The following is a 26,431-nucleotide window of genomic DNA, read 5'->3' on the forward strand; positions in this document are numbered from 1 at the left end:
CTTCCTAAAAGGATTGGAAGCTGTCTTGGACTTAGAACTCTGAGCTTTTGAGGAAAAAAAGTTAAGTATAGAGCCAGGCACGGTGGCTCACGCCTGTAATCCCAGCACTTTGGGAGGCCGAGGCGGGCAGATCACGAGGTCAGGAGATGGAGACCATCCTGACTAACACGGTGAAACCCCGTCTCCACTAAAAAAATTCAAAAAATTAGCCGGGCGTGGTGGTGGGCACCTGTAGTCTCAGCTACTCGAGAGGCTGAGGCAGGAGAATGGCATGAACCCGGGAGGTGGAGCTTGCTGGGAGCCAAGATCCTGCCACTGCACTCCAGCCTGGGCAACAGAGCAAGACTCCATCTCAAAAAAAAAAAAGTATGGTGTCCAACCTCACACCTATTAGGATAGCTACTCTCAAAAGCATAAAATAACAAGAGTTGGCAAGGCTATAGAAAAACTGGAAGATTGTGCACTGCTGGTGGGAATGTAAAATGGGGCAGCACTGAGTGGAAAACAGTATACCAGTTCCTCTACTAAAACTAGAATGGCCCTATGATCCAACAATTTCACTTATGGCTATATATTGAAAAGAATTGAAAACAGAGTCTTGAAGAGATACTTGTTCACCCATGTTCATAACTGCGTTATGCACAATAGTCAGAAGGTGGAAGTGCCATCAACAGATGAATAAACAAATGGGATATATACATACGGTGTATGTACATATGTATGTATATGTATAGACAATGTATATATAATGGAATATTATTCAGCCTTAAAGTAGAAGGAAATTCTGACACTTGCTACAACCTGAATGAACCTTCAGGCCATCATGCTACGTAAAACAAGACAGTCACAAAAGACAAATATTGGATGGTTCCACTAATATAAGGTACCATGTAGTCAAATTCCCAAATATGGAGTATACAGTGGTGGTTTCCAGGGCCTGGGAGGAGAAGGGAATAGGGAGTTTTTATTTAATGTGTACAGAATTTTAGTTTTGCAAGATGAAAAAGTTCTGTAGATTGGTTTCACAACAATATGAGTGTAATTAATACCACTGAACTGTGTCCTTAAAAATGTTTAAAATGGCCTGGGCGCAGTAATCCCAGCACTTTGGGAAGCCGAGGATGGCAAAGCACCAGTTGGAGACCAGCCTGGCTAACATGGTGAAATCCCGTCTCTACTAAAAATACAAAAATTTAGCTGGGCGTGGTGGCGCGCGCCTGTGATCCTATATACTCTGGAGGCTGAGGCAGGAGAATCGCTTGAGCCCGGGAGGCGGAGGTTACAGTGAGCCGAGGCCCACTGCACTCCAGCCCGGGTGACAAGAGTGAGACTCCGTCTCAAAAAAAAAAAAAAAAGATCAGTTTTATGTTATGTGTGTTTTGCCTCAAATAAAGATTTTTTTAAGTGTGCCGTTATTTTCAGTATTACGTATTTCTTGCAAATGGCTGGGATCCTGTATTACTAGAGACCGAGCAGATGTGGTCTGGAGCACACCTGAAAACAGGTGGAGGTTTTATAAATCTGCCAACATGTGCGAGCAGAAACAAGTGCCCTGCCAATTCATAATCACCACATGTTGTCAGATGTTATGGGTGCTTCGGAGAGAGAGAAAAAAGTGCAAATAAGTGCTCCATGAGGAGTGGAGGGACGTCTATAATGAGTGCATGGAGGCCCCCAGAGCCGAAAGAATTAACCCTGCGCCGGGCCCCAGGCGGAAGACTCCTCACTGTGCTGCGATGAGTGACCCTTCCTGTTGCCGCGATGTCCTTTTTCATCCCAAAGCATGGAATGATTTTTTTATATAACTTTTATTATAGTTTCAGGGGTACATGTGCAGGTTTGTTATATCCATACATTGCATGTTGCAGGTGCACAGATGATTTCATCAGCTGGGTAATAAGCATAGTACCCGATGAGTGGTTTTCCCGCCTCACCCTCCTCCCACCCTCACCCTCAAGGAGGCCCTGATGTCCTGTTATTCCCTTCTTAGTGTCTGTGTGTACTCAGTGTTTAACTCCCACTTACAAGCGAGAACAGCAAAGCATGGAATGAATTTTTATACATTATAATCTGAGTAATTTTTATACATTATAATTATACATTATAATTTTTATACATTATAATCTGAGTAAAGTGCAGTTGAAGGATCTTGGAATCATCCAGGGCTGCTTCATATTTTGTTCCTATTGGATATTTGAGTCTCATTGTTTCTTCCTTATAAATGTGAATTGTCAGTTTAAAAACACTGGTGTTGGCCGGGCGGGTGGCTCACGCCTGTAATCCCAGCACTTTGGGGAAGCCGAGGCGGGCGGATCACGAGGTCAGGAGATCGAGACCATCCTGGCTAACACGGTGAAACCCCGTCTCTACTAAAAAAAAAAAATACAAACAAACTAGCCGGGCGAGGTGGCGGCGCCTGTGGTCCCAGCTACTCGGGAGGCTGAGGCAGGAGAATGGCGGGAACCCGGGAGGCGGAGCTTGCAGTGAGCTGAGATCCGGCCACTGCACTCCAGCCCTGGCAACAGAGCCAGACTCCGTCTCAAAAAACAAAATAAAACAAACAAACAAACAAACTAGTGCTATTTCTGGAACATATACTTTTATTTATTGCTTCCTTCAGAAGGTAAAGTTCAAAATCCTTGTTAATAGCCAGTAGAGAACAAATAACTATCTGCTGTGTGTGACCTAAGATATACTTTAGGTAAATAGAAGTGTATTTTTGTTGCCTTTCTTACACTTATTCTGTGTTCTTAGTTAATAAACTGGGGCACTAAAATCATGGATATTGGGATTCAAGCAGCAGTGATTTTTCTCTGAAAATTCCAGAATTTGCTTGTGTATCTGCAGTTTCTTACCTTTCTCTTTTTTAAAAGCAGGAACTTTTCCATCTTTTAATCTCTGCTCCAACCATAACCGTGATCACCTACTTACTCTCAGTGTATTTAATTCAGTTAAAAAAACTTACCTTTAAAGCCTTCCATGCCCTAAGCACTGCTATAAACGCAAGATGACAAGACATACACCCTTTTCGGACGGCATTAGAATAAAAATGGGCAGCAAAACAAGCACGTAAACTAAAAAAATAGCAGAAATTCAAATTATGACTACAAATATTGTTGTGGAGGCATAGGGAAAATTGATTCTAAGAAAGAGAAATCGTAGTCATTTCCTGGAGATGGTTACTTTGGAGCTAGACCTAGATGATGCCAACGATGTTAACAACCAGCAACAACAAAGAGATAGGAAGAAACATGAATGAAGTGTGCTGGGAAATGGCTTCAGGGTATTGGCTAATATTAACTATAAGGAATATCGGGCCTGAAGGAAAGAATGAAGAAGAACCAATGCTTACAGCAAAACTTAATTATCATAAATTAGCGTGAAGGTTCAGATGATAGGCCATGGACTTAATGTAATTATGCATCCTGAACAGCTGGTATCCTGTGTGACCCCTGCAGTATTTTGGAATGATTGAGGTATCTGGAAGGAATACAGTGATATGCACATATTATGGGATTGCACTTGGAGTTGGGGGCTGGAGTTATCCTAAGAGGTATCAGAGAGTTTATGAAGCTCTGCCTGTCCTATTTCTTGGATCTTCATTGCCAAGGAGTGGGTGAAGCTCACCTGGTACATATACCTCCAGTTCTTGATTTGGGGACTCCAGAAAAGTCATAGCTACTGAAAAGCCTCCTGGTAAAATGAGGAATAGCAACACCAAAGGGACTGAGATTTTATGGTAAACCCCAAATAGTCCAGTGTAACCAAGGTTTTTGTCTGGGAAAAAGAAAAGGAGACCAGGTTGCTGAAGACCTCAGGGATGCTTTTCTGGGACTCAGGGCTTTTCTGCAGGAAGTGGGGGAATAGGGAGTAGTATGAGGAGGGTGGCGTAGAGAACATGAACTTTCCCAAGGAAACTCTGGCAGCTGTCATAATGTGGAGGGAAGAGAAATTAGAGGTAGGGAGACTGTCCTTGGCGTATTAATTGTCCAAGAAGAGAAGTGAAGATGTCTTCTATGGACAGAAATGCTGGCCATGAAGCAGCAGCCCAGACAGACCAGGTTCCAAAGTGGGAGTGTGGGCCCCAAGGGTCTGATGCGTCTCTACTGGGAACTGGTCCTCACCTGGGGGCCTATCTTCAGCTATCTTTTGGGAAATAGAATCTGTGAGTTCTTAAGCATTTAATATAAGATCTTCTAAAACACTGTCCTTTCTTTTTCATATACTTGCGTCCTCACCCCACCCATCAACATTATTAGATTTTATTAGGAAGGGAAAGCTCAGAGACATTGAGTCGCTTACCAAATACATTCGTACACGTTATCAATAGAACCAGGCCTAGGATCAAAGATACACAAAAGATATTCCAAATGCATGGAAGAGAAAAACTTCATCTTTATCTTTTTATTTCCAAATAAGCAGTCCATTGGGATGTGCTGCTCTGTAATTGTGTCATTGTATACTTCTCAAGCCAAGAGATATTTCTATGGAGAGATTTAAGACAGTCAGGAGGAGTGCCCATCCCCACCACCCACTGAAAGAGAGGGTTTCTGTGACACCTTGCTCTGCCCAAGCTAGCACCGGCCTTAGTGTAGGCAGAGTAGCTCCTGGAGAGCAGGTGCAATGGTATCAGTTTCTTTGTACTGTGAATATCAAGATGCAATCCTGGGAAGCAAAGGTTGAGTAAATTAAATAATTGTTGGATGCTGTGTAGTATCCTAGAATTGCACGCCAGAAAGGATGTGAACTTCAAGTACAAATTTCTCATCTCGCATATGAATCCTTTCAACAGTATCTAGTTTCTTTAGAAAATTTTTAAAAAAAGAGAGAGAGAGAGAGAGAGAGATGCCAGGCATAGTGGCTCACACCTGTAATCCCAGCACTTTGGGAGGCCGAGGCAGGCGGATCACAAAGTCAAGAGATCATGACCATCCTGGTCAACTGAACAGCTGGTATCCTGTGTGACCCCTGCAATATTTTGGAATGATTGAGGTATCTGCAAGGAATAGAGTGACATGCACATATTATGGGATTGTACTTGGAGTTGGGGGCTGGAGTTATCCTAAGAGGTATCAGAGAGTTTATGAAGCTCTGCCTGTCCTCTTTCTTGGATCTTCATTGCCAAGGAGTGGCTAAAGCTCACCTGGTACATATACCCTCAATTAAATCCTGTCTGTACTACAAATACAAAAATTAGCTGGGCATGGTGGCGTGCGCCTGTAGTTCGAGCTACTCAGGAGGCTGAGGCAGGAGAATCACTTGAACCCGGGAGGTGGAGGTTGCAGTGAACTGAGATCGTGCCACTGCACTCCAGCCTGGCAACAGAGCAAGACTCTGTCTGAAAAAAAAAAACAAAAAACCAAACAAAACAAAAAAGGAGACAGAGAAAGAAATCTTAGATTTTATAGTATTCGCATAGCTCGATTAAAAAACCGTTCTTATAGGAGACAACAATCTGCCACTGGTTAGCTTCTGCTCATTTTTTTTAGGTCTGTACGTTGCTAGTACAAAATCTAAGTCTGATTCTTCAATGTTAGTGTAGGAATGTGCAAAATCAGTTTGGAATCAGTTATGATATCAGTGGTAAGGTATGTAATGTCTATGTGATATGAAGCATTTAGTTCACTTTACCAACAGCTACAGAAAATTACAATTAAAATTCTGTATGGGACAAAACAAGTATTTTTCAACTGAGAGTTGATGAGGTTAGTTCTAGCATATGTGCCAGGTGTGGAACAAGGAGAAGGACTCAGTAGCTGGAAGAGCTGTCACTTAGATTAACCCAGCTTGTCTAGCTTGTCTGATTTTACATCAAAGAGCTTTTTCTGTGTACTTTATACAAGAAATTTACATTTTAATCTAGGGCTGCAAAAAAGATTTTCAGAAAGTTCTACCATTCTAAGTGGGACATAACTTTTTTCACTCGGGAAATTGTTATTTCAAACGCTAACTCCAAAAAAAAATCTGGAACTTAAGAAAAAAATATTTTATAATAAGAACAAGTTATGGTATAACTTATTTATTTCTGATAAAACTGAAGAAAGTTAGTTTAATTTCTATTTAGCCTACTTTAAAATCTGTGTTCCTCAATACACTAATATTGCACTCGCATTGTGATAGAAAACAGCATTCACCCTGAGAGATTTTACAAGTGAAGGGCATGCAGCCTTTGAAGATCCTATAACTGAAGAATGTAAGATTAAAAATTAAAGGAAATTCACATATAAAAGTTGCAAACAGTCTGGGTGCAATTGTTCACACCTATAATCCCCGCAGTTTTGGAGGCTGAGGTGGGAGGATGGCTTGAGCTCAGGAGTTCGAGACCAGCCTAGACAATATAATGAGACTTTGTCTCTACAAGTAATTTAAAAAAATATTTGGGTATGGTGGCATGCCCTTGTGTTCCTAGCGACTTGGGAGGCCCAGGCATTCAAGGCTGCAGTGGGCTGTGATCAGCCTGTGTGACAGAGCGAGACCCCATTTCAAACACAAAAAATAAATAAAAGATGCAAACAGTAGAAAGGTGTGAAACTCACTTAACCTGTAAAGTTTTATGCATTTAGTAGAGTATTTTCTTAGAAAAATTGCCCATCAAAATGAATTTCTAAATGAGTCATATTTTACACAGTTTTCCATTATATAATCAGACACATGCTGATTAGTAGAAATCAGCATAAAAATAAACCATTTCAAAATGTAACAGACTCAAAGTCATATTTCAAAGAAAATGATTAATTACTATGCTTTGAAAAAATCATATTGCTCATAAATGATATTTGACAGAAATATATCTTACAGAAATTTTACTATATAATATTTGACTTTCATGGCTAAACTGTAGAACTATCTCCAGTTTCAATATTTGCCCAATAATGTCAACACTAGCTGAGTAGCTAATGCTGAACCCAGCCAAAAACAAAATATTTGCTCATTTAGCCAGACTAGTAACATGTTACCACATACTTGGCATTTCTATAATGCAGGGTTTTAATAGGGCTGATTTATAATTGAAACAAATTTCTATTAGATGTGCAAGAATTTAGTATTAGCTGGATTTTCAAACTGATGTAAAGATCATCTGGTCAATGTTGATGTCAATTTTATACATACACATATGATTTCAGAATGTATGTATTATATGCATATTATACATGTCTACATATGTTCTTTAAAGATGTAGTTACATATACAGAAGGATAATTGAAATATCTACAGTAGAATGGATCAACCTAGGAATAGCTCACGAATGTATCAAACACAAGGTACTTTTATTCAGTGTTGGAGACATATAGCTTATTGCATCTTTTAAGCATTTTTCTTTGTTTTTTAACAGGTTGTTTGGTATCAAGTCAGTAATTCAAACGGACTGTTCCAGTACTTGGAAGATCATAGTAAACCCGGACCTGTCATGGTACCACCACGCCAACCCTATCCTCCTGCTGGTGATGTACTACACTCTGGCCACTCTGATCCGCATCTGGCTGCAAGAGCCTCTTGTAAGGACAAAAACGTTTTCATGATCTTGTCTGCAAAGTAACCTAGCATCTCCAGGTGAAATGATTCACTCCTGTTCTCTACTGACTAATCAATACTCTATTCCAACACAACTCTCGTGTTCTGGGTATGAGTTTTAATTCTGCAAAGAGTATTAAGTGAATATAAATATTACCAGACCAAATACTAGCTTCCCTTTACTAATACCACAACGCACAATGTGCTGGTAAGAATGGCAGGTGGTGAGAGGAATGGAAGACTCATTTTTGCTGATCACTTTAGTGTAATATGCCGTGTTGTTGTCATACATTATCTCATTTAATAAACCATATAACTCCGATCAATAGACTAGGTATTATACCCATTTACAGATGAGGAAAATGAGGTTAGAGATGTCAGTTTTTCTAAAATCACACATTTACTGGGTGGTACAAATCAGATTCTAATCCACATTTGACAACAAAGCTCGGTCCTTAGAGGCACACACCCCTGTTATCAAGGGAGCTGGTGTTTCCTGTATCTCCTCCAGCCCTCTTAGCCTGTGAAGATGTGGGAGTGACAGTCCAGCTCTTGGTGGTGCCTGTTGCCTCCTGAGTATCCCCTTGTGAGGGATGGGGATTTGGATATTCCTTCCAGCGCAACTGCGGGTGTTTATTCCCTATGAAAATATGAACAAGGACACAGCATTTCTGAGGGGAGGACTGAAGCCTGGGTAGCTTCTCTTCTCTCTTTTCTCCTTCAGTGACAGAAAACATCAGCCTGATTTTCTTTACCCTAAATGACTGTCAGGAGCCCATTTGCAAGGTAGCTTATTGACACATGAAGGAGACAAGCTGTGTAGACAGGGTCGCCGCACCTTTTCACGCCCCACCTGCGGGGAACCCCACAGCTGGGGACAGTTCTCATGAGCATGGCCCAGCCTGAGTCTCTGCATTCCAGTCCCGCCTCCTCCGAATCGCTCCTAGCCTGGGGCCCTTTTCTGTTCTGTCTTTATACCCGCAGACTATTTCCACACGTTCATCAGTCAAGCCAGTCAATGAGTGTTTATGGAAGGCCACCTGGGTCTGACACTGACCTAGGGGCCGGCACAGAGCAATGACCTCAGTAGGCAGGGCCCCACTTAGAGAACTGTGCATTCTAAAAGAGAAAAATCGGTCCAAGAGAAGCACACAGGATGTGAGTCAGATAGGGACTAAAACTGCGGGAGGCACATACCTCCGGTCGTCCCTGACAGAAGCGCCACCTGCAGGAATGAGGATGGTGCTGTGTTCCTCCTCTGTGGTAGCTCCTCCCCATCTCAGGGGCTAACAGCCATCTGTGGGATTAGGGTCTCAGAGGCCATCCTTGTTAGCAGGGTTCTCGTGCATCATCTTTCTTTTAGGCCACTGATGACAGTTGTATAGTAACAAAATGATTTATGGGTGGTAAGGAATCCCAGTCATGTTGTGTTATATTCTTCAATTCTCTTCTAAAATTTGACTGTGCCAGTAGAATCATTAAAATCGTGTCCAATTCCTCCACAAGCATGCATATGTATATGTGTATATTCACAAATAAAAACATGTACATAAAAAATTAAAGAGATATATATATTGTTTTGAGATGGAGTTTCACTCTTGTTGCCCAGGCTGGAGTGCAATGGCGTGATCTCGGCTCACTGCAACCTCTGCCTCCTGGGTTCAAGCAATTCTCCTGCCTCAGCCTCCTGAGTAGCTGGGATTACAGGTGCCCAACACCACACCTGGCTAATTTTTTTGTATTTTTAGTAGAGACGGGGTTTCACCGTGTTGGCCAGGCTGGTCTCAAACTCCTGAGCTCAGGTAAATAACTCGCCTTGGCTTCCCAAAGTACTGGGATTACAGGCGTGAGCCACCGCAATGGGAACTGTTTCTGAACAATGTCTTACACGTTACGGAGATTACTTTAAGGCTTTCGAGTTATTACGATTTCCCAGCCCATTTGCTTTCTCTGGCATATCCCATGTCATCTCTCAGATAATGCAGTAGCTTGATGAGGGCTCCGTTATAACTTTGGGCCAGTGCAATATTCTGTTTCCACTGCCCTGTGCTGTCTGGCAAGCAAAGGTAGGCAGAGAGAGAGCCGGGAAGACCATTTAGGCTACAGGCCACACAGCAATAGCAATGTTACAAATCACAAGGTCTGCAGGGGTTTGTGGAGAAAGGGGCTTAAAACTGTCATCAACATTTCATGTGGGATGTATTTTAAATGGGCTGGGACCGAAGTCCCGTTGCACTGAGGCAATGAGGAAAAGAAGCTGATTATATCGTAGTTCCAGATGACCTAGTACGTTTAATGAAAAATGCCAGCCACCAAATGTGAGTGCTGAAGTAGACATCTGTGAAACATGTTTGAAAAAGAGAGAGAGAAAAGCGTGTCGAGACTTCAGTGTATTATATGGCCCCCACCTGGCAAACGTAACGCCCCACCCAGGGAGTTAGGGTGCCCCACTTAGGAGTTCTACTCTGGTGCGCTGGGACCCAGGAATCGGGCAGTGAGACTAAGTCCACTGCACTCCAATATCAGTGATGCATGACTGCCCTTTTTACTAGGACACTTTTGTTGGGAAAACATGCTAAGGCACCAAAGCGCTTCTGTTCCTTGTATTCCTCTCTATCACCTCTCCTAGACCAGTTGTTTAATTTAGGCAAATGTCTCGTGCTTAGAAATGCTCTGGCTTAGTGCCGTGTGCGCTCTAGATGATTCTGCCTCCAATACATCCAGTCTGAATTGAAGACTGCCAGCAGCTGGCTTACACGGTTCATGCTCACCTTTGTGAAGGTTCTTACGCTAAGAATCATGTGCGTAGCTGCTTTTGAGTGCAGTTGAGAATGCACTTGGAAAAGCTGCGGATATTTAACCATGGAGCATATTCTGTAATGCAGGGGGCTTAGTAGGAACAGGGGACATTTAATATTGATGTGCTTATCAATTGCAGGGGAGCATTTTTGTCCTTTTTTAAAGTGTCTTGATAAAATCCTGTATATTGTAAACATTCCCTTTGAAAAATCATCATATAGAGCCAAAATGAAAAGCCCTCTCTTGGCCACCCAGGCTGCCTAGGGAGCTGCCTCAGGAAGCCAGACTGATCCTGTTTCTGTGTTTCAGGTGCAGGAGGAGAGGACAAAAGAAGAGGACAAAACCCTGGCTTGTAGCCCCATCCAAATAACGGCGGAGAGGAGGCGGAGCCTGTGGTACGCAACCCATTACCCCACCGATGAGAGAAAAGTAAGCCACGATGAAAGGGATTTCCGTTCCCTAATTTTTCTATTTTTGTATTTTACTGTTGAAAATGAGCCTTATAATATCATACATATCATATGATACTCGGGTTGCGTGTGGTTTATAGAAACAGTGATTTAGGAGGGTTAGTACCAGAGGGGGAAAACTGTTTCCAAAGAAAATACCCAGGTCCTGTCAAGAACGTCATTTTATATTTCCGTGCTTTCTACTGAAATCTCCGAATCTTAAAAAGAATGTTCCTATTTTTTAAAAAAATTGTGTAATTAAAACAAACAAACGTAGCAAAGCAGTCTGTTAGCACTGGAGGGTGAGAATTTCGGTGCTGAACTAGATCACAGAAAATAATTTTTCTCTGTCGGGTATTTGGTTGATTTGGGTATTTAGCAAACAATTGCTTGAAAATAAATGAAGTGAGCTCATCACTTTGAGGCAAACAACTGACAGTAATTGTTACCAGTGATAACATTTAAGCATGTGAGTAAAGATTAGAATTTTGGAAGACTGGAAAACTCGTATCTACTGAGGGCTTAAACACTTCCCAATATTTGAGGACTTTTCTGATGAGATCAGGGTGATAGTGACAAACGTGCTTTTTACACATGGCATACTGAAACGTGTCAGTATTTGGTAGAGTCAATACCTGTAACTCACTGAAACAGCAGTTTCCGAGTCACCGCCCCCCAACATGACAGTGTGTGGGTAATTGATCCAGTTGGGGTGCATGGTATGCCAATGAGTTTTAATGGAGCAGAGTATGATGATATCAAAGCAGTGGTGGGTAAAACTACAGGCGCCTGAGCAAGAACCAAGGCCAGGGCACCAAAGTGCACAGCGGTGATTGTAGATAGAGTCCTTCGCTGCCACGCTCTGGCGGAAAACAAAAGAAAAGGGCTGGTGTCACTTAAGAAGCTGGCCACAGTGGTACTCAGTCACCACTTAGAAAAGACCCAAACAGGAATGTGGTTGAGGATCTTTCACTTCTTTGAGGTAACTGAGTGTATTGACAAGGAACAGTGGGTCACAACTGGAGAATTCAGATAACTCGTATAGTACACGTAACGTAGAATATGTAATTCATATGACCTTTTGATCATTGATTGGCTATTTTGAACTGAACTCAGCTAAGTGCTATATTGACTTGTAAAAATGGCCTGTTTGCAATGTTGTAAACACAAATGCTCTTAGAATTTTTGGATGGAGTCAGCATTTTGCTTTCCAGCATGTTCTCCAATTGAGGAGTGGGTTCTGTTTTTGTGGCAGTGAGTTTCTCTAAGACCCACACTCCTGCTCTCAGTGCGGCTACCCTGTGTTGAGCGAGAGGACAGTAGTGAGTGAGCTACCTTAGGGGGGACAGCGCTGTGGGGCAGAGGTGGCCACCTATGGCATCTGGGGATTTCCCGGTCGTTTCCTCTATTGCACCTCACCAGGTTTCAGGTTATCTTACACATTTCTCTAAATGATGAAGAAAGCCCAGCTGTATTTGAAGTGAGGCCTGTGGACCTGTCGGGGTCCCGAGACCTTTGCAAGGATTCTTAGGCTCAAAACTATTTCTGTGCTAATACTTAAGACCTTTGCTTTGATGATATCAAAGCAATGGTGGGAAAAACTACAGGCGCCTGAGCATGAACCAAGGCCAGGGCACCAAAGCGCAGAGCGGTGATTGTAGATAGAGTCCTTCGCTGCCACGCTCTGGACGAAAACAAAAGAAAAAGGCTGGTCTCCCTTAAGAAAATCTTGAGGAACCAGGAAGAGCTATTAATTTTCTTAAATCTCCACCTCGGCGTGCTTGTCTTTTTAATATTCTGTGTGACAAAATGAGAAGTCTGCCTAATGTGCCTCATACAAAGTGTGACAGTTGTCCCGAGAAGAAGCGCAAATCCCCTGCAAGCATTGTGAGCTAAACTCACTGTTTCCACAGCAGCCTTTTACCTGAAAGAACAGTTCCTGGACTAACAGGGCTATTCTCTTTCATTTGGGTATTTGGCAGACAATTGCTTGAAAATAAGTGAAGTGAGCTCATCAGTTTGAGGCAAACAACTGACGGTAATTGTTACCGTGATAACATTTAAGCATTTGAGTAAAAATTAGAATTTTGGAAAACTCGTATCTACTGAGGGCTTAAAAACTTTCCAGTATCTGAGGATCTTTCTGATGAGATCGGGGTGATAGTGACAAATGTGCTTTTTACACATGGCATACTGAAACGTGTCAGTATTTGGTAGAGTCAATACCTATAACTCACTGAAACAGCAGTTTCCGAATCACCGCCACCCTACATGACAGCACGTGGGTAAATGATCCAGTCGGGGTGCATGGTATGCCAATGGGTGTTAATGTACCAGAGTGTGAAAAGTTCACGGATATGGTTTCAGATTCTGCACTACGACGGACATTCAAGACACTACACTGGTTGAGTCTGATCTAGTAGCGGAGACTGTCCACAGTTATTTAGATAGACTATTTACTTTTTTTTTTTTTGGCAACAGAGTCTCGCTCTGTCGCCCAGGCTGGAGTGCAATGGCGTGATCTGGGTTAACTGCAACCTCTGCCTCCTGGGTTCAAGCGATTCTCCTGAATCAGCCTCCCAAGTAGCCGGGACTACGGGCACACACCACCACGCCTGGCTAATTTTTTTGAATTTTTAGTAGATGTGGTTTTGCCATATTGCCCTGGCTGGTCTCGAACTCCTGAGCTCAGACAATCCACCTGCCTTGGCCTCCCAAAGTACTAGGATTACAGGCATAAGCCACTGCGCCCGGCCCTAAAATACTTTTTTTTTTTTTTGGCCCAACTGCATACCTATGTGAAGCCAGATTTTCTTTATCTACTTCAACTGGAACACCACATCACAACAGATTGAATGCAGAACCAGATGTGAAAATCTGGTTGTCTTTTATTAAGCTAGACATTAAATAGATATGCAAAATTATAAAACAATGACGCTTTCTTCACTATTTGTTTTAAAAAATATAGCTATTTAAATAATTTATTTATATTAACACATAATGGGTTTTTTAATTTTTTAAGGAATAAATACATAAGTAAATAAATATTTTAAGAATATCTGTTCTAATTTCTAGTATGGTAGATATTAATTGATAGAACCCACACAAATTAAGTCTCTTTGGGACCTTCAGTGATTTTTAAGAACACAAATGAGTCCTGACCTAAAATTGTGGTAGAACCACTTGCTGTACTAATTATTATTTGGGGGAAGCCCAAATCACCTGGTGGTAATGTATTAATAGTTAAAAAGTAGAGTCATATAATAATCATTTTGTTGTATACAGTATGCAAATCTTAAAATAATCTCAAACCACATTACAAATCAATTTTTCTTTATTATGAAAATTCTATTTATTGAAACGTAAATACATTCAGAATTCTGCAGATGTCTCAAAGGGGTATAAAACTAAGCAGCTTATTCTCGTAGAACATAACCCTTGAAAAACATAGTAACATTTATAGACACGTGGTTGCTTATCTGCTGTATAACTAAACATTAACATCAGGAGATGTGACATAGTTGTCATAAACAGCAGCATCCAGCTCATTTATTTGTCCCTTTATATTTTGCATGGCAATTTTAATATAGTAGCATTCAGCAAGTTCAAAAGAATGGGTTTGTGCATAGTAAAACTTTATAGATACATAAACAGTAAAATGCTTTCGGCTTCCTTGCTAACATGCTTTCCCGCATTGCTTTTTGCAGCTTTTATCCATGACCCAGGATGACTACAAACCTTCTGATGTTAGTATACCCTTAGCGTTCTCATGTATGCATGTGTAAGTGATGTAAAGGCAACAGAAATGGAAGCAGCTCCTTTGAGTCTATTTTAATGATCTATTAAAATTTCCATAAGCTTTTCCGTTTTTTGGCATGAATTATATCTGGTAGACTGCTGTTAAAATGAGATTGAGTATAATCATACAAAATATATTTAAATTTTAAGAAGCTTTGTGGGCTTTTTAAAAAGGATTTTGTTTGTATCTTATGCCTGTTACATAAGTACGAAGTTTTGCATGCCCATGGGTGCACACACACATATGTATAGGTGGGTTTTATGTTTATCTCAAAAATTGTAAAGCCAAAGAGACAGAAGGAGGAAACAGGCAATTGTACTTAGTGGTGTAGTAAGGACATGGCAACCTGAAGTCAGGCAGAGATCCCCAGAGGGTGATGCCTCAGCTGAGATCCAAGGGGTGTCTGCATTAGTCCCGTGCAGAACCACATAGGGCATAGGGCAGGACAGGGCTGGACCACAGCCCAGGAAAGGCCTAGAGTCCCATATAGATAGAAGGATGGCTGAGAGGTGGACAGTAGCAAAGGCTGAGGCTGGAAAGATCAGACCAAATCTTGAAGGCCTCCTTCAGCCATTTACAAGAGTTTGCTCTTCATTCTGAGGACGGCAGGTGCATAGCATGGTTTTTGGCAAAGTGCAACAAGGTCAGATGCACATTATCCTGCGATCACGCTGTGGAGACTAGAGTTGAAGAGGGAATGTACAAGATTCCCCTTACTGAAATATTTGGACAGTTGGCTAAGTTATTCACCTTGTAGTCAACTCCTCACTGTTTGGTTACGGTGGAGGAAGGGAAGTGGGGATTTGTCTACATTGAAAACCCACAGCTGCTGTGACAGGTGTCCCTTTCTCTGCACTCCCGGCAGGGCCTGCTGGTGACTGTGAACGGCAACCCCGTGGATTACCACACCATCCACCCCAGCCTGCCCATGGAGAACGGCCCCGGCAAAGCTGACCTCTACTCCACCCCCCAGTACCGGTGGGAGCCCTCTGATGAATCCTCAGGTAGGATCCAGCCTGCGGGCACGTACTGTACTCAGGGTCACACTTCTCCCTCATTTAGAAGCTTGGCCTCGCTCTGTCTTTTTGTTGTTGTTGCTTGTTTGATGTTTCTTAAAACAGTATCCATGTCAGTATCATTAAGCTCACTTCTTTAAGTTCTGCCTGCATTCTGCCCCAGCATATTGCTAGTTGTGTTCTATCCTTATATACAGAGTAAGTGACATAATTGTGGCAAACTTTGAAAATAAAAGGTGAAAACAATATTTTGAACATGTCAACTTAGGTATAGCATCTATATGTATGTTGGTCTTTCTTTTAGTTGATATTGTAATTATAGTCAGTGGTTTTCCTGGTTAGTGTATGAATTTTTGTTTGTTTGTTTCTTTGGGTTTTTTTTATTTATTTTATTTTATTTTATTTTTGAGACAGAGTCTCACTCTGTCTCCCAGGCTGGAGTGCAATGGTACGATCTCAGCTCACTACAACCTTCACCTCCCAGGTTCAAGAAATTCTCCTGCCTCAGCCTCCTGAGTAGCTGGGACTACAGGTGGACACCACCATGCCTGGCTAATTTTTTGTATTTTAGTAGAGACAGGATTTCACTATGTTGCCCAGGCTGGTCTCAAACTCCTGAGCTCAGGCAATCTGCCTGCCTTGGCCTCCCAAACTCCTGGGATTACAGGTGTGGGCCACCGCACCCGGCCAAGTGTTTTTTAGGAGTTCTTTTCTTTGTCCATTTAAAAAAAAAAACGAGGTTGTCGAAACTTTTGCAAGGCTTTTTTCCTCCCTTTTCTTTCAATTGTTTATGTTGAAGGAGAGCACTATTACTAAAGATGACAAATTGGTGGCCTGGGGCTGAGTTTCACTCTCAGATTTGATTTTTGGTCTGCACAGCATTTAAAAACAATTTTAAATAGCCATCATTTAAAAAGCTGCACCTCTGACCTAGAAATGGACATTTCTGGAATCCCTTGAAGGATGTGAAGGTCTGGCAACACTAGTCCCTTGCCTCTAGAAAACAGAGGTTAACTAGACCTCTATTGTCATTGCCCCTGCCAGGGACCAATTGCCCGTCATCAGTCCATAAAGACAGAATTACAAAGTGACTGTAAAACTATTGGATTTGCATCTGTATTTGTATGTAATTACAGCCAGAGTTCTTAGACCTTGTCCTGCCTTTAGTGAGTGGCCAGCAGCTCTCCAATTTGCGTCTGTGGTACATCATGCTTACTCCAAGGGCCTTTTTGCATAACTCTTTATCAAGTTTATTCTGATGTCTGTTCTTCATAAATCTGTATCAGTACTTCCTGGAGTTGCCCCACAGGGCTTCTTAATACTTAACTGTACAACTGGTTAGTCATATTATCCGACATTCCTCAGTAAGGTTAAATCAAGGTCAGCCACCACCCCCACCTCACCCTCACACCCATCCCATGATGACACCTGAGTGCTGCATAGCATCAACTCTACTCCCGGTTTCTGCTTCCTGCGTGCATGTGTGTTAGTTTGCAGCTCAGGCTTAAACTGGAAAGTTCAAGGAAACATGGTGCTTTCCAGTGTGCTCTTCAGAGCCTGGGCACCAGAAGCAAACACATAGGGCCCAAGAATCAGCATCTGTGGCTTCTGCCATTTGAGCTGTTGGGGTCACAGCATAGACACCCTTCTATTTGCCCATTACTTTCATGAGGACAAATAAATAGGATTTTGACTGCTGAGAAGGACAACCCAGTCATACTGAAATCATAAACGGGGCTTTCAAAAGTGAAACAAAAGCTGGAAACGTTTTCAAAATTGAATCTATACACACAAAAAGTGTCACAACCAGAAAAGTAGCATGGCGATAACTCTAAAATCCATCAGATTTGGTGTTTTCACCCCTGTCTATGCCCCCAGGGGCTTTTTCGTATAAACTCCAGGCTCATCCAGTCCTACTGCAGGAGGAATGAGAGCCAGTGGGCTTCTGCCAAGGACACACCATCGTCTCATTGAGGAGCCCATGTGGAGTAGTGTGCACAGTCACTGATTTTTCAGTCATTTATACCTCCTCTTTATGCTGCTAAGACACTTTCTCATGTAACCCACCTATACGTAGCCCATTTGATTTGAACAAGAAAGACAGAAAGGACATTCTACTTAGTGGCTTAGAACAGCACTGAGTATGGCACACTTTCTCTGGACCAGGAACCTGGGCATCACTAGGCTCATTCTTCTGGCTCAAGGTTGCTCATGAGGTTGCAATGCAGTCAAGCTGCTGGCTGGAGCTGCTGTCTCATCTGAAGGCTTGTCTGGGGGAGAATCTGTTCCCAGGCTCACTGTGTAGCTGTTGGCTGGCCTCAGGCTCTTGCTGACGTCTGGCTAGCAGAGCCATCAGTTCTCACACCTGGGGCTCCCCATAGGGCAGTTCACAGCATGGTAGCTGGCTTGTCTGAGGACAAGCAGGTGAGAGAATAAGAGAGCACACAAAGTGAAAACCAAAGTCTTTTTAAACAGAATCTTGAAAGTGACCCTTGATCCCCTCTAAAGTGCCCTATTTGTGTTAGAAGCCTGTCACAGGTCCCACCCACACTCGAGGGGAGGGGTAACTCAACAGCATGAACACCAGGAGGTGGGGGCTCTGATGACTGGCTTAGAGGCTTCCTTCCATACCTTCTTACATGGAAGTTTTCCTTTCTCAATTACTATATGCTGGATCCCATTACACTGACCAGGCAGAACTTACTGATTCTGTTTGAATTCTAAGGGCTTTTTGAATGGGAAACAATTTCTGAAGTCTTAAACACAAGGCTATACCAAAACCATACATGTGCTGCATTGCTTGGAACATTTATACAAACGTCACATGTTTGCATAAATAGTTAAATAAAGTATTTGTCCATCTAGAAAAGCGAGAGGAGGAAGAGGAAGAGAAAGAAGAATTTGAAGAAGAAAGGAGCCGTGAGGAAAAAAGAAGTATCAAAGTTCATGCCATGGTCTCTGTATTCCAGTTTATTATGAAACAAAGTTACATCTGTGCCCTCATAGCTATGATGGTATGTATGATATGATAGTATGTATGATATGATATGATGGTATGTATAATATGATATGTATAATATGATATGGTGCTATGTATGATATGGTAAGTATGATATATGATGGTATGTATGATATGATATGATGGTATGTACGCTATGATGGTATGTATAATGTGATGGTACACACATGGTATATAAGATATGGTATGATATGGTAGTACATATATGATGGTATGTAAGATATGATATGGTGTGTATGATATGGTGTGTACAATATCTAATGGTATGTATGATATGGTGGTATGTATGATATGATGTGATGGTATGTATGCTATGATGGTATGTATAATATGATGGTACACATATAATGGTATATAAGATATGATGGTATGATATGATAGTACATATATGATGGTATATAAGATATGATATGGTGTGTATATGATGGTGTGTACAATATCTGATGGTATGTATGATATGGTATGTATGATATGATATGGTATGTATGATATGATGCTATGTGCAATATGATATGATGGTATGTATGATATGATGGTGTATACAATATCTGATGGTATGTATAAGATGGTATGTATGATATGATGGTATATATGATATATGATGATATGTATGATATGATGCTATGTGTAATGTGATATGATGGTATGTATGATATGATGGTATGTATGATATGATATGAGGAAGGTATGATATGATGCTATGTGCAATATGATATGATGGTATGTGTGATATGGTGTGTACAATATCTGATGGTATGTATGATAATGATATGTATAATATGATATGATGGTATGTATGACATGATACTAGCTGCAATATGATATGATATGTATGATATGATGGTATGTATGATATGATGGTGTGTACAATATCTGATGGTATGTATGATATGATGGTATGTATGATATGATGGTATATATGAGTGGAGGCTGCCAGACTGCTGGAGAAAGGAGACCACAGCCCCGCTGGCTCTAAGTGCTGCTATCCTCTCAGGGCCAGCAGAAGTATAGGAATCCCCCTGATGCCTTGGCAGAGAATGGTCAGCTGTGTTAATTTTTCATGGTATATTTATACTACAGACTGTAAAATTGTGTCCTTTTCACCTCTATTTATCCTCTTTTAAGTATTAATACATTTCTTTCAAATTAGCTTATCAAGTCAGACTCTCTCTTATTTTGCCAATTTGAGAGGACATACTAGCTTTTCTAAATGACATTGAAGGTCTTTGAGGTTAACATAGGCTGCTTTTATTCCTTTCAGATAGTGAGAATTATATTCACATCTTATCTTAGATTTGGGTGAGACATTATTCCATCTTAGCTACCATAACTTTTTTTTTTTTTTTTTTTTTTTGAGATGGAGTCTTGCTCTGTCGCACTGGCTGGAGTGCAGTGGCACGATCTTGGCTCACTGCAAGCTCCACCTCCGGGGTTCACACCATTCTCCTGCCTCAGCCTCCCGAGTAGCTGGGACTACAGGCACCTGCCACCACACCCAGCTAATTTTTTTTTTTTTTTTTTTTTTGTATTTTTAGTAAAGACAGGGTTTCACCGTGTTAGCCAGGATGGTCTCGATCTCCTGACCTCGTGATCCACCCGCCTCGGCCTCCCAAAGTGCTGGGATTACAGGCGTGAGCCTTCGCGCCCAGCCAGCTGCAATAATGTTTTACCAATATGAGCATCAAGCAACCGTGGTTCCCTAGAGCACCTTCCAATTGTGAGCTCTCAGTTTATACGTGTTTCTACTCACCATCTGCAACATCACAGCTTCAAAATAGTCCCTTGGCCCATAGATAGAATAAAAGAAGCTATAATCTCTCCCTTTCCCAAAAACAAATTTTCTCAGGAAATTTGATTTATTTTTGAGAAACCTAACATTCTTGTTTAAAATACGACTCTTCTAAATTCTGTGGTCAACAGTGAAATCCTATGGACACCTTTGATGATAAAAATAAAAATATTCTTTAACTCAGGGGACATAGAACCTAGGCACAGTTTCCCAGGCACTCGGTCCAGGTGCTTCTCAGACGAACCTGTGTGTGCTCAACTTCGGTTTCCAGTAAGGAACACAGCCACATGCGAGAGGAGGCTGGGAAAAAGAAAGCACCACAAAATTGAAGAGGCTAATTTGGGGATTGCCAACTCTATTCTTCAAATAAAATTAGTTCTGTGCTCTTTGGTTACTTTTTGACATTTTCTATACATCAACTGTTACTTTAAACTGCAGCAGATCTCTCATTCTGAACTCACAAAAGTATACCCTATTTTTTTTTCTCTCTAAGCCAGATAAGTTTGGTCTTTTCTTTAAAGCAATAGAGCTAAATAAAGTAAAATAAAATATTTGCTTACACGTTTTGTTAATTAACTGAAAAAAATCTATTGTGAAAACAACACAATCCTTCATTAAAAATGTGCCCATGTCTGGTACCATTCTGCTGTGTTAATGGAGCTACAATATTAAAGCTTTAAAACCTCCCGTCTTCCAAGCCACCACTCCACGGCTTGGGGTCTCCGTCACTCCACCACAACTCTCTACTCTCCCTGGTTTGAATATTATAGAATATTTGAACTTTTTAGAGTTTTTACCTTACCAAGGTCGGGGGACCGAGCACTGTACTAACCATGGTCGTGTTTCCTTTTCTGTCCTCCGGAGGCCTGGAGCATCACCTATCACAGCTGGCTGACCTTCGTGCTGCTGATCTGGTCGTGCACTCTTTGGATGATTCGCAACAGAAGAAAATATGCCATGATCAGCTCTCCCTTCATGGTGGTTTATGGAAACCTATTGTTGATATTACAGTATATATGGAGTTTTGAACTTCCTGAAATTAAAAAGGTTCCAGGATTTTTAGAAAAGAAAGAGCCAGGAGAACTCGCTTCCAAAGTAAGTGAATAGAATACAATAAAACAAAACAATGACACAAAACCATAATCGTCATCATAATCGTATCCAACAGAAACCTTACAAAAACAGGCTCCAAATATTCACTGCTTTGTAAAAATGAACAAATATGAGACTGTAGGACACAATTTACGGTGCTTAGAGGCCTCTATAATTTAAACATGAACATATATTACACCATGATTTAACTTTTACTTAGAAATGACAATGTTTTCCACTCAAAGAAAACTTGTATAAATTTTTTTAAGTATAAATCTTACTAGAGTAAAAATGAAGTGTGAAAAGAGGAAAATACAGTGTAAAATGTGTTAAGGAGTACAGGGCTGTCTTTGATTACCATTTTATAAAACATGCTTAGCACATTAGTGTCACAAATAAGTATTGATTATTCATGACGTTTTTCTCCAATTCCTTCCTAAAGAACATTTTTAGCAGCAAAAATTAAGTATGACACTTACTGTTTTTCTTCTACTGATTATATGATATGTTCTTATCTGAGTTAGAATGTTCATACTCTTTTCATTAATCATTTGTTTTTATGAGCCATTTTAACAGTTTTATTTCAAAAGATTAGATTTCCAAACTTACTGTTTGTTTTGTTAACAAAATGGCAGACTAAACACACATTCCCTTTGTGTTAATAATTTAATTTTAAGACAGGAAAAATAAACGTGTATGTATTGAATGGGTCTTGGAAATCAGTATCTTTGGAGGAGATGGTCATTTACATCACATGAAATTCACCTTTCCTGGGATCAGCTGCCCACTTGAAGGATTATCACACACCCCATATCCCAGGCAATCAGCTATAAATGGGGTAGAGTACACTAGGGCAAAGTTTGCTGTTCGTAACAGATTTTTGGGTGAAGAACTACTGGGGTAAATGACACACATGCTAACAGATGAATTCTAGTGACAGAGGTAGGAATATAACCCCTGTGTTCATGGACCAAGGCATTTCATTCATTGATCCATTCATCCCAGACTCCCATGCCTGCTTCTTCTCCTCACCCTGCTCCATGCTGAAAATCCCACGTTGTACTCTCACTTACTCTGTCTCCCTCTTTCCTCTTAAACACAGACCCACACACAACATATTCACACACAACTGGTAACTTAGTCTTCTTCTACTTAAAAAAATCAAAATTATATTCTTTTGACTATGTAAATTCATCACAGTCCGACTCCGAATAGCAATGAAACTGCTAAAATGGCGTGCCAAGTCAGTAGTTCAATTATCTCCTGTCGAATCCAAAATTAACAGTTCTTTAGGAGGAAAACATTATTTGGGAAATAAATTTGTTACTCGTGGAAAAAAAAAGTTATTCTGGGAATCTAGGTCTGCGCTTGTATTTTAATGTTCCCAGGGACTTAGAAAAAAGTGCAAGGTTTTGTCATAGAAGGTAGTAATACACCTCCAGGCATATAACATTTCTATTACAATAACGTGTAAAACCCATTTTTAAACACACACTTTATGGAGTGTAGTGGATGAGTCAGTGTGACAGAGAATGAGAGAATAGAATCTCCTCCTCAGTCCTCAAGGGTCTGAACCCCTCCCAAGGAGCCGGACTTACCTGCTTGGCAGCTTTCCTCAGTCCCAGAGCATCTCATTTCTGGCTCCATATCAAGACCTTTTATTAAATAACTCAACTTCTCTAAGAATGATGTCCCACTTGCTCTCAATTACTCTTAACCTCTCTGAATATGCATTGGAGAAACAATTTTTCCCCCCAATTTGCAGCAATAGTTCAATTCATAGTGGCTTCCAGAATTTTAACTTCAGATTTGCATAAATGTAGGCACTCCGGTTCTTGATTTCATTAGGCCCTGGGCATATTGGCCAGGACTTATTGGCACTAGTCTATGTTGAAAGTAAATGATAAGTAGACATTTATGGATAGGTAAGTGGTCAATTCAAATTGAAAATGACCCATTCATTTATATTTATTTATATTTTGTTTTATTTTTTCACTTCACTGGAAAATATTTATAAAAAGTCTACTATGAACCACAAGATACCACTTCATGTCTACTAGGATGACTATAATTTTTTTTTTTTTTTGAGATAGAGTCTCGCTCTGTTGCCCCAGGCTGGAGTGCAGTGGCGCGATCTCGACTCACTGCAAGCTCCGCCTCCCAGGTTCACACCATTCTCCTGGCTCAGCCTCCCGAGTGGCGGACTACAGGTGACCGCCACCACGCCCGGCTAATTTTTTTGTATTTTTTTTTTTTAGTAGAGGCGGGGTTTCACTATGTTAGCCAGGATGGTCTCGATCTCCTGACCTCATGACCTGCCTGCCTCGGCCTCCCAAAGTGCTGGGATTACAGGCGTGAGCCACCGTGCCCAGCCAGAATGGCTATAATTTTTAAAAAGGTAGATAATAACCAGTGCTACTGAGGACATGGAGAAGTTGAAACGGTCACACACTGCTGGTGGGAATGTAAAATGGTGCAGCAACTTCGAAAAACAAAGTGCCAGTTCCTCAAAATGTTAAACGTAAAATTACCGTAAGACCAGCAATTCCAGTCCTAGGTTCATTTACCCAGGAGGATTGAAACCATCTGTCCACACAAAAACTTGTATATGAATGTTCATAGCAGAATTATCCATCGTAGCTAAAATATGGAAATGATCCAAATGCCTATTAACTAATGAAAGGACAAAATGTTGTATGGCCATGCAATGGAATATTGCTGGGTAATTAAAAGAGATAAAGAACTGTGCATGCTACCAGTGGATTAACCTGGAAAACATTATGCTAAGTAAAAACAATCCCTTACGAAAGGCTACCTATTATATAATTTCATTCATAAAAAATTTCCAGATTAGGCAAAACTATAGAGACAAAAAGTGAATTTGTGGTTGGCTAGGGCTGAGACGGAGAAAAGGAAGTACCTGCCATGGGGCTTCTTACACAGGGTTGATGAAAGTGTTGCAAAATGCATTGCAGTGATGGTTGCATAACTCTGAATATACTAAAAACCACTGAATCTAAATGGGTGAACTGTGTAGTATGTGAATTATATCTCAATAAAGCTATTTTTAAAAACCACTGTGTGTGACCAGGCATGGTGGTTCACACCTGTAATCCCAGCACTTTGGGAGGCCGAAGTAAATAGATCAGCTGAGGTCAGGAGTTCGAGACCAGCCTGGCTAGCATGGGGAAACCCCGTCTCTACTAAAAAAATACAAAAACTAGCCGGGCATGGTGGTGTATGCCTGTAATCCCAGCTACTTGGGAGGCTGAGGCAGGATAATCGCTTGAATCCGGGAGGCAGAGGTTGCAGTGAGCTGAAATCATTCCATTACACTCCAGCCGGGACAACCAGAGCGAAACTCCCTCTCAAAAAACAACAACCACAGCAACAAACCTACTGTGTGTTAGGTACTATATTTCCTAAACAATAGAGTTCCCCCAAATCAAAAAGTTTTTGATTTTTTCGTCCTTAAGAAAATGTTACTTTAAAAGTATGAGCACTTAGAATTAGACTCCCTGCAGCTTTAGAAGATTAATAATAAGGGGTTCTATTTTCTGGGATGAAATTTTCCTTTTCCCATCTATGGAATTCTTCAAAATAAGGAACATTGCAGTCAAGGGGGTATTATGCAAGAAGTATGTCTTCCTTTTACAATTGTAATGACGTCACAGTCAGGAGGGAACCAACCAGGGACCAGCACCTCATGGGAGACCACTTGTTGCAGTTGATTTCCTGCCCAGGTGGAAGTCGTTAGACAGGTTGGGTTCATCTTCCTCAGGACTTGCGTGGTGCTCCTGGCACCCAACACAAGCATGGGAGCATCCTCGGAAAAGGGACTTAAAAGCCGTGAATCTCAGCTGAAATCAGGCAGGTGACCTGACTCTGTCTCCAATAAAAATGTTTATTTATGGTGCTCCCACTGGAATGCGGAGAAAATGTTGTATTTGTTGAATGTTTTTACATTCCAAATGGTTGCTTAATTCTTGTTTTGCTGCTTCTCTACTTTCAGATCCTTTTCACCATTACTTTTTGGCTACTGCTGAGGCAGCACCTCACAGAGCAAAAAGCTCTGCGAGAAAAGGAAGCTCTTTTATCGGAAGTCAAAATTGGCAGTCAGGAAAATGAAGAAAAAGGTAAATTAGTGCACATGGCGTGTGGCCAGAGAGTTTGGTGCTCAGCAAAATTACAGAGAAAGAGCCCCAAAATACATCAGAAAGCTTCAGAATAAATGAAAGTGGAATGTAAACTTGGAGCACTAAGTAACGTTATTATAGCGTGTGACTTTTGAGGTGCACGTGAGAGTTCCAAAGGAGTGTTAAAAATATGCCATTTGGGCCCAGCGCGGTGGCTCACGCCTGTAATCCCAGCACTTCGGGAAGTTGAGGTAGGCAGATCACGAGGTCAGGAGATCGAGACCATCCTGGCTAATATGGTGAAACCTCATCTCTACTAAAAATGCAAAAAACTAGCCGGGCAAGGTGGCGGCGCCTGTAGTCCCAGCTACTCGGGAGGCTGAGGCAGGAGAATGGCGTGAACCTGGGAGGCAGAGCTTTCCGTGAGCTGAGATCCGGCCACTGCACTCCAGCCTGGGCGACAGAGCGAGACTCTGTCTCAAAAAAAATAAAAAATAAAAAAATGTGCCATTTGATCCTCATGAAGGTGATTCCTAGTGAAAGAAAAACTGAGCCTCTGAGAAATTAAATGATTCCTCCCAGGTCATACTTTTAGTGAGTATTGGAACGAAGAAACTAACTCACATCTTTTACATTTAAAACTTCTTTCTTCTTTCTTAAAAATAGTATACCACAATGTAAAAACAGATGATGATGATGTTATCACCTTGATAGTCTTAGACCTGCTATATAGGTAAAATAAGAACAGCTTGCTCCCTAACTCCCTAGATATGCCAATAAATGTAAGTTTAATGTTTGTAGAATGGATCGAAGAGTATTT

At 41.2% G+C, this 26,431-nt stretch overlaps 1 protein-coding gene across 11 annotated transcripts in view; it reads left to right on the top strand.

The window, feature by feature from the left end:
* The window catches only part of PIEZO2 (piezo type mechanosensitive ion channel component 2), a 465,650-nt gene that overhangs the window by 319,899 nt on the left and 119,320 nt on the right, over window positions 1-26,431 (top strand). For 10 of the 11 annotated variants that reach the window (XM_050767526.1, XM_050767528.1, XM_050767531.1 and 7 more), the window contains exons 8-14: window positions 7,334-7,496; window positions 10,621-10,740; window positions 14,468-14,506; window positions 15,425-15,563; window positions 18,441-18,589; window positions 21,248-21,478; window positions 25,488-25,611. In XM_050767526.1, coding sequence (XP_050623483.1) covers window positions 7,334-7,496; window positions 10,621-10,740; window positions 14,468-14,506; window positions 15,425-15,563; window positions 18,441-18,589; window positions 21,248-21,478; window positions 25,488-25,611 — 965 coding nt within the window. The remainder of the gene's footprint in view (window positions 1-7,333; window positions 7,497-10,620; window positions 10,741-14,467; window positions 14,507-15,424; window positions 15,564-18,440; window positions 18,590-21,247; window positions 21,479-25,487; window positions 25,612-26,431) is intronic. The other variant, XM_050767523.1, reaches the window with a different exon arrangement.

This window comes from Macaca thibetana, chromosome 18, assembly GCF_024542745.1.
Source record: "Macaca thibetana thibetana isolate TM-01 chromosome 18, ASM2454274v1, whole genome shotgun sequence".
NCBI classification, from domain to species: Eukaryota; Metazoa; Chordata; class Mammalia; order Primates; family Cercopithecidae; genus Macaca; species Macaca thibetana.